Raw genomic sequence first — 8,198 nt, forward strand, 5'->3', positions numbered from 1 at the left:
TGTTTCCGGCGTAAACATGACTGCTTGCGCGATTTGTTGCACCGGGTATTAAAACTCTAAAACTCAGCACATCAGCTTGGATTTAAGACAACAGAAAGGTATATCAATAATAGTTTGCAATATTTGAAAAATCACTTCTTTGTTAGTTTCGTCATGATTGAAATTTCCGATAAATGTCAACACTGACTCGGTCACTTGGCACAGGTACTAGCCTGTGCAAATTCAGTTAAGCCTTACCTTAGCCCGAGTTTCCTCTGGACACCTGGACACCAGACTTAGACATCTGGACAGGTAGGTGTCTGGTGACCAGACATCGTTATGCCAAAATGTCTAACTCTGGTGTTAGGCCCAGAGGAAACTCGGGCTACCCGATCGCGAGATTCAAGTTTATCTGTCAAAATGTCTAAGTCTGTCTGGTGTCAGGGCCAGAGGAAACTTAGGCCAGCCACAGGGGCATTGATCGCTTTACTTGTAATATTAAAAAATAGGGGGCTCCTATACTATTAGTATAGACCCCTATTTTTTAATATTACAAGTAAAGTGATCCAGCCTTAATTACCTAACCACATACAACTACCTATCACAGGTACTAGCCTCGTATGCCTGTCAATACACCTATACTATACTTGATTATATTATATAATGGGTGTATTGACAGACGAGGCTAGTACCAGCTGTGTTCATAGATAATGTACCTACAAAGCTCTTGGCCGTTCGATATATTGGTTGAGTGAAAAGATCATAATTAGCTAATGAGAGTTTACTGGTTAGGTACTTTAGGCTGTACTTTAGGATTGCGACAGTTGATGGCATGAATGAACTATTCATTGCAAAGTTAATAGGATAATGATTGAATTGATAACACAGTTTTTCACAACTGAAACCTCACTGAGAATTTGCTAAGAGGGACAAATCCCTCTGAGGAAGGGTGTCCAGAGACTGGCATTATCTGTTGGTCTTTGTATGAAGCTGTCATTTCCTGAACAAGGGACAGCTCTATATGGTATCTTACCTGCAGATGCCTATTATGTACTGATTTACCTGTATACCTTAAGCTTCTGGACAGACATTGAGCTTGGTTAATTGACATGGGAGTTCTTTTTCTATACAAGATGAATAATGATTGGAACACTGGCTGAATATTGTTCATCAATTATCGAATTCCCAGATGAATATATGTATATAGTGAATGTGTGAATTACCTTTCTTATTCTCAGGCAGGTATCACATTTGTAACAGAGGTCATTATTTGTTCAATGCCTCCGCCACGAGTCGAAACTCACCAGGGACCACGTTTACAAATGTCTGATGCTCTACTAAATGAGCTAAAAAGAAAATCCCCTTTGTCGAGTTGGTGTGAATCGAATTGGCTAGGTTTTTTTTACCTTTTTTACATTGAAAAACATATCTGTCAGAGCAGAGGTTGGTAATATTATACTATCAACCATCTTCTAGATCTATACTGCTGACATTACATGAATATACCAAAAACTGTCATTTATGTTAAAATAATTTTATTACAACTTGAAACTATCCTTAGATTCAAATGTTGAAACTTGTTTTTATTTGATGGTTATACAATGTAAATGGTTTATAATCATTAAATCAAACAGCCCTTAACCTGCAGGTGCACAATGTACAATGTATGTGCCCACCATGATGAAGTTTGCCATTATAATTAACAAAAGGCAAGTCATCTTCACATTGGCTGCTGTATACATGTACCTGCTCATTGGATTACCTTTTTTCATATGCAATAAAAACCAAGTAATAAAATGTATATTTAAACACAACTATGTCCCCTTGAAATAACACATGAGATGCATTGACATGAGATTACAAATGCATTAATTTTCTGAAATCTCCGAAGATAGTGTACACTTGATTTTATGTGTATATATCCATGCAGTCAATTTGTTAGGCAATTAAAAACAAAATGTTTGATTCCATCTTATTGATGTATGCAAACAAGTTTCGCTATTTTTTTCACTATTCCTATACCACTAATGTGGTAGTGAACTGGAGTTTGATACAATGTGTTGTCTAGGCTACCGTCACTATAAAGTGATAATTGTATGGTGACATTGTTTTACAGCTGTAATATACCACTGCCAGGATGGTATCCTCTGAAGATGAGGAAAATGAAAAAAGACAACAAGCAAATGATATTCTGTACAAAATCACAACATTTATGGATAGATATGTGCGAGAGGCTAAGGTAGGTATTTTGCATATTAAAAAGATTCACAAAAATAGAATAATATTTGTTAATTTGCTAATAAAGTGTTTAATTTAGGTAAAGGTTATGTTCACAATTTGTTAAGTCTAATTACAAATGTTGAGCTTTATAGCAACAGAAGTTAAAATAACAACAGATTTGGATGCATTTACCAACTGACTTACTTGGTTATCTCTATTCATATATGATTGACCAAGTTTATAGCAAACATATGGTATACTCTTTCTTCTTTCTCTGTACCAGTGGTCTCCTCTCTATATATAGACATGATCATTATGTACTGATTCATTAGTTCATTTACAACTCAGTTTTCAGTATTTCATCACTGACAATTGTACAGAGTTTAAAAACGTACCTTTATAACTGTTGAGGAAAACAGTGGCAGAAAATTATTTCTGTACAACACATACACAAAGTCGACCAAGTCATTAATGTTCAATTCAATTCAATTTCACCTTTAGCTATATATCAAAATTATGCTGTTTTTAGATAGCAATTATGATGTCATTGGTAAATACATGTGCCTTCTTGGGCTTCAGACTGTCAACTTTCCCTTTCTTGATAGTAATATACTTTTTCAGTGATTATTAATTGGTCAGTTTTACTTCCAAATACAATGTACATGTAAAAAATGCTGTATTTTCCCAAATGACCAAAAACTGAGGAATATATTCCCAATATCAATACAAATAATGGTATATTTTCCCAATTCATAAAGGTACAGGCTGTTGTGTAGGTAACAGAAACACAGCTTCTCCCCAATTATGTCACAGTTGATTTGGTATTCAAGAGCTTGCTTTGAATTTTGTGACTTCCGTGATAGTGGACGGCTGATGGACAAACTAATAACACAGGGTTTCCACAATTTAGTTGAAATCAGATCTCTCATTACACTACGTTACGTAGAATTAGATTGAGGGTTTCCAATTATGGATAAGATTTGTGATCGCATATTACATTCTCTTTCGGGAAGTTTGCTATTTCTTTGTTTTATATGAAGGTTGATGTGTTTAGTTTTGCTCATTAGTTTCACTTATTGCTTTGTTGTCACAGCCCTGGTTTTGGCTATACTTGGATTTGACCTAGATTTACATTGCAAGTGTCTTTGATGAGAAAGAGATGCCTACCTTTCTAGAACTACATGTCTTCTTGTCCTGGTCCTTTTTAGCTCACCTGGCCCGAATGACCAAGTGAGCTGATGGCATGGTGCGGCGTCCGTCGTCCGTCCGTCGTCAACTTGTAAGGTCACCTGAGACAAAGTCTCAAGTGACCTATTAAATTGCGATCGCCTTTTGTCCAGCGTCGTCCGTCGGTCGTCCGTAAACAATTTACATTTTCGACTTCTTCTCCAAAACCCCTGAACCAATTTCAATGAAATTTTGCAGAAACCTTCCATGGCCAAAGGTCAATAAAAACAGTGGCCGATTTGGTCCCCAGGGGCCTGAGGGGCGGGGCCAAAAAGGGTCGAATTGACTGAAATTTCAAAAATCTTCTTCTCAAGACCCAGATATGGTAGAATCAAACACTCTTCATAGATGGAAGGGTCTTAAATATAAGGTGCTCTACCAAAATTGTGAATTTAATGACCCTGGGGTCGCACGTTTCCCCCTGGGGAGGGAGTAAACTTTACTATAGTTTATATAGGGATACCACATTTTGGACTAACATTTGTTTAATTTCCATTGGAAGTAATTCAATTTAGGTTAGCATTATCAGTATTGGGTAGCAGTTTGATAGTATGCACATATGAGCCCTGACTGACCCCCAGGGGCTGATGGGTGAGGCTAAAAGAAGTTATTATGGTTTATAATGGCAAATGATACTTTGAATATTACATGTTAATAACTTGATTGGAATTAAAACCCTGAGTTGACAGTTTGATACTTTGAAACTTTTGAGCCAGCCCTACCCCAAGGGTAGATTTTGTTTGAGTATGTGTCATTAAAGAGAACTCATTTTGGTGATACTGCCTAGCTGACTAACATTGGTGTTTTTTCTCTAGACAATACTTGAGTGTATATGTAGTGGATGTTTTTAGTGGGATGAGTGCTACAGAGTTAGTGTTATAATAATTTATGGTGAGTCATCATCAATGATTTTCCAGTAATTCATTTAGCTCCACAGAAAAATGTCATTTTGGAAAATTAGACAAAATGAGTAGATTATGATTTCACGTTAAAGATGTTTCCTACGTCTGTTTGGTTGTCTTTAAGCTCAAATAACTAGAATATAGGCATTAACATATTTTATACATTTATTCCAGTAAAGAATTTTAAATTTTTATTGTATCACAAAACCTCATCAGTTGTAGAGAAACTTCAGGATCAGTCCATTATATAGCAAGAATGCCCTAGCCACCAAAGCTTAAACCACAGAGTCATTTTCTATACACTTTTTACACAGTGGTTGGCCTATGGTGTTGGAACAGTTGGTTTGGTACTTGTGCTACGTGGAGTACATGCAGTAAGTGTTATTCTTTATCTTCTCCGTCTTTACACCTGTTTGTTCATATTATTGCTACCTATAATAAAACCTGTCAAATTATTAACTGACCGAGTTTGTCTGGTCACACCAGATATTTCAGTTGATGACCAGATGACAATTATAACCAAATCTAGCTGGTCATTGTTTGACCAGATATTCAGCAACATTACTCAATATAACCACATCTAAAGTAAAAATTGCAGAAACAACTATTTTATGTCATGTTTTGGATATTTCTGTGCAAGACTAGAGAAATGTTTGTTGTTACATGGCAACAATATATAATGTTTTAACAGGCAAAGAGATACAATTTGTTTTCCCTTCTAATGGCATGGTGCGGCATTCGTCGTCAACTTTTGACTTTAAACAGCTTCTACTCAATTATCAAGAGGGCTAGGCTGATGCTATTTGGCCAGTAACATGCTGGGATGAAGTTCTACCTAGTTTGTTCAAATAAATGACCTTGACTCACTTTCAAGGTCACATGGGTCAAATATGTTAAAATCTTCAAACAAATGCTTCTCAATAAACAAAAGGCCCAGGGTACTGATATTGGGCCTGTAGCATGCTGGGATGAAGGGCTACCAAACTTGTTCAAATGAATGACCTTAACCCACTTTCAAGGTCACAGGGGTCAAATGTCGTAAAATCTTCAAACGACTTCTTCTTAATAAACAAAAGGCCCAGGGTACTGAAATTGGGCCTGTAGCATGCTGGGATGAAGGGCTACCAAATTTGTTTAAATGAATGACCTTGACCCACTTTCAACCTAATGTCATATGTTTAAATCTTTTAAAAGGTCCTTATGAATCAAACACTGATATTCTGCCTGTAGCTGTATTTTAGTCCACTTTTAAGATTACAAGTGTGAGATTAATACCAGGTGCAGATGCAGGCCCATTGGGCCTCTTGTAAATTCTAAATTAAACATGAATTCTTAGTTTAATATATATCATTAGTTTTCTTCTACAGATATTATTTATAATTTTGCCACAGACATTATTAGCTCACCTGCCGGAAGGGCGTCCGTCCGTCATCGTCCAACAACTTTTCCTTTTAACAACTTCTGAAAAACGGAAAGGCCTAAGGTCTGAAGAACTGAAAGTTATAGAATCTTCATATTTAGATGGGTGCTTCCTGGGATAAAGCCCAATAAAGTTTGTGAATGAAAATGACTTTGACGTATTTTCAAGGTCACAGGGGTCAAATGTGTCAAACACTTCAAACGACTTCTTCTTAAGAACTGAAAGAGATAGAATCTTCTTATTTGGTGGTGGCTTCCTAGGATAGAGCCCGACAAAGTTTGCAAATGAAAATTACCACAACCTACTTTAAGGGTCACAGAGGTCAGCAAAATTTCAAACGATTTGTTCGCAAGACCATAAAGAATGAATTCATAAGATTTGGCTGGTATCTTCTTGGGATAGAGCCAACAAATTTTGAAAAGGAAAATAACCTCGACCTACTTACAAGGTCACAGGGAAAAATATATCAAACAACTTCTGAAGAAGAACCAAAAAGCATAGAATCATATAATAATATTTGGCTGGTAGTTTCAACAGATGGAGCCTAGAAAGTTTGCGAGTGAAATGTTTGTAGTATTTATGAAAGTTTGCAGTATAATATTAAATGAGAATATTTTGCTATGAATGTTTAAATATTCAGGTGAGCTATACAGGCCCTCTGGACCTCTTGTCTATAAATCTTCCACATATATTATTTATATTTAATATTGCTTTGTTTTTTTGCGACTACATGTGTGACAAATAATTATATGTAAACTTTTTTTCAGACAGACGTGTTCTCTGCAGCCAAAGACATTCCAAAACATTTCATAAAGAATGGTGTTCGTCTGAGGGGGCGAGTGACATCAGTCGAGGTCAGTGGTATCCTCCAAATTAATCATCAGCCCCTGTTGACCATTAAGCCAAGATGGCTTCAACGCTTTTATAGTAAGTTTGGTACCAAAATATCTTGTGTAAGAAGTTTTTATTTTCACAATTTTGTACTGTTACTGTTCACACTTAATATAAATGATTAATTTTTCAGAAACTAAATCCCTTCCAGTAGAGCTTGCATACATATCTCTGTCCCCCCTGGGGCAACAGTGGATAGGACAGAACGTTGTGGGGAAAAGGGTCTTGTTCCTGCCCCTAGGGATTCAGGAAAGATCACATCCATGGCAAGATTCACTTCTGGCGACCGTTTATATACCCAAGGTATTTAGTGATATAAATAGATGCTGACATTAAAAGAATTTTAATATAACGTTAAAAATTTCAGGAGATACTTTAAACAGAATTACCTTCCTTGTCACGACCATCTACATGTACAACTATTGCTGGTATCCATATTGTTCTTAGTTTAATGCATTTTAAAGTAATTGAGTGTTTTCAAATGTGTGATACATATGACGTTGTATTGTATCATGAATAAATGCATATTTTTGTTCATTGGTATTTTGCCTGTCTGTGATGTAGATGTCAAGAAACTTGATCTGTGGCAGAGATCGATTTTTAGATAATTTTAAAGCTTGACCGTTTTAGACAAATTGGATCTGAATTTTAAATTTGTTATCCCCAGATTTTCAGAAGAAACACATGTGTGAATGACGAGCTTGTAAAACAGGGACTGTGTAAAGTATCGTACGCCGTTGAACAGGACATGTGTCAGATGTCAGCAAGTCAGTCAGAACTGCTCAATAGACTCATAGGGTTGGAAAGTGCTGCGTGTAAAAAGGAAGCAGGAATGTGGAAGGTATCGCCTAGTGAAAAGAAGTCTACAAAGATCGTAGGTGCCTTAAAAGGAATTGTGACTTTGCCGTGGAAAGGACTTAAAAGCGTGGCTAATTATTTTGGAAAATGGTTCAAAAGGAAAAAGGAATAGAAACAAGTAGAAATGTTCACAAGTTTTGCAATCAAATCTGTCCTAGAAATTATTGCTTGTTGAGAGATTATTGTTTGAAAGTGTGTCAAAGACTTTAAGTATTGAAGTGTTGACTTTTCCAATATATTTTCTAGTCGTAACTGTTTGTCCTAAATAGTATTTTATTTTGGTAACTATATAAGATCTGTTTTACTGTGTTTGAAATATGAAGTTGTAAACAAGAGAAGAAATCACAAAAAATATCATATGTAATTGCTGAAGTGTTACATACAGGTATTTAATAGTATTTACTGCACTTCTGTTTAATATGTAATGTGCATAACTTGGTTTTTGGGGATGCATGTACCTGAGTTATCACAAAGATGTTTTTTTTTAATATAAATGAGGAATGATATTAAAACAAAAATTACATTTTGTTGTTTTTTAGCTCACCTGGTCGGAAGGACCATGGTGAGCTTATGCCGTGGCGCAAAGTCCGTCATCCATTGTCGTTGTCATCGTCGTCAAATTTTTCTTGAAAACCTATCTCCTCCTAAACGCCAAAGAGAATTTCAACCAAATTTAGTCTGAAGCATCACTATGGGGGGGG

At 36.0% G+C, this 8,198-nt stretch overlaps 1 protein-coding gene across 1 annotated transcript; it reads left to right on the top strand.

The window, feature by feature from the left end:
• Positions 1–8,008, top strand: LOC110463978 (protein C3orf33 homolog). The gene is made up of 6 exons (XM_021518952.1): positions 1–98; positions 2,096–2,218; positions 4,643–4,702; positions 6,516–6,675; positions 6,773–6,942; positions 7,307–8,008. Exons 2-6 carry the CDS (start codon positions 2,117–2,119, stop codon positions 7,607–7,609), a joined length of 795 nt encoding a protein of 264 aa, XP_021374627.1. The 5' UTR covers positions 1–98; positions 2,096–2,116; the 3' UTR covers positions 7,610–8,008.
• Positions 8,009–8,198: the final 190 nt, after the last annotated feature.

This window comes from Mizuhopecten yessoensis, unplaced genomic scaffold, assembly GCF_002113885.1.
Source record: "Mizuhopecten yessoensis strain PY_sf001 unplaced genomic scaffold, ASM211388v2 scaffold10949, whole genome shotgun sequence".
NCBI classification, from domain to species: Eukaryota; Metazoa; Mollusca; class Bivalvia; order Pectinida; family Pectinidae; genus Mizuhopecten; species Mizuhopecten yessoensis.

What these genes read in the sequence shown, in the direction of transcription:
- LOC110463978 (XM_021518952.1), top strand. Translation starts at nt 2,117, where the DNA reads ATGGTATCCTCTGAAGATGAGGAAAATGAAAAAAGACAACAAGCAAAT. An exon ending in GATATGTGCGAGAGGCTAAG is followed by an intron (nt 2,219 to 4,642) that starts GTAGGTATTTTG and finishes CTTTTTACACAG; the next exon opens with TGGTTGGCCTATGGTGTTGG. An exon ending in ATGGCTTCAACGCTTTTATA is followed by an intron (nt 6,676 to 6,772) that starts GTAAGTTTGGTA and finishes TTAATTTTTCAG; the next exon opens with AAACTAAATCCCTTCCAGTA.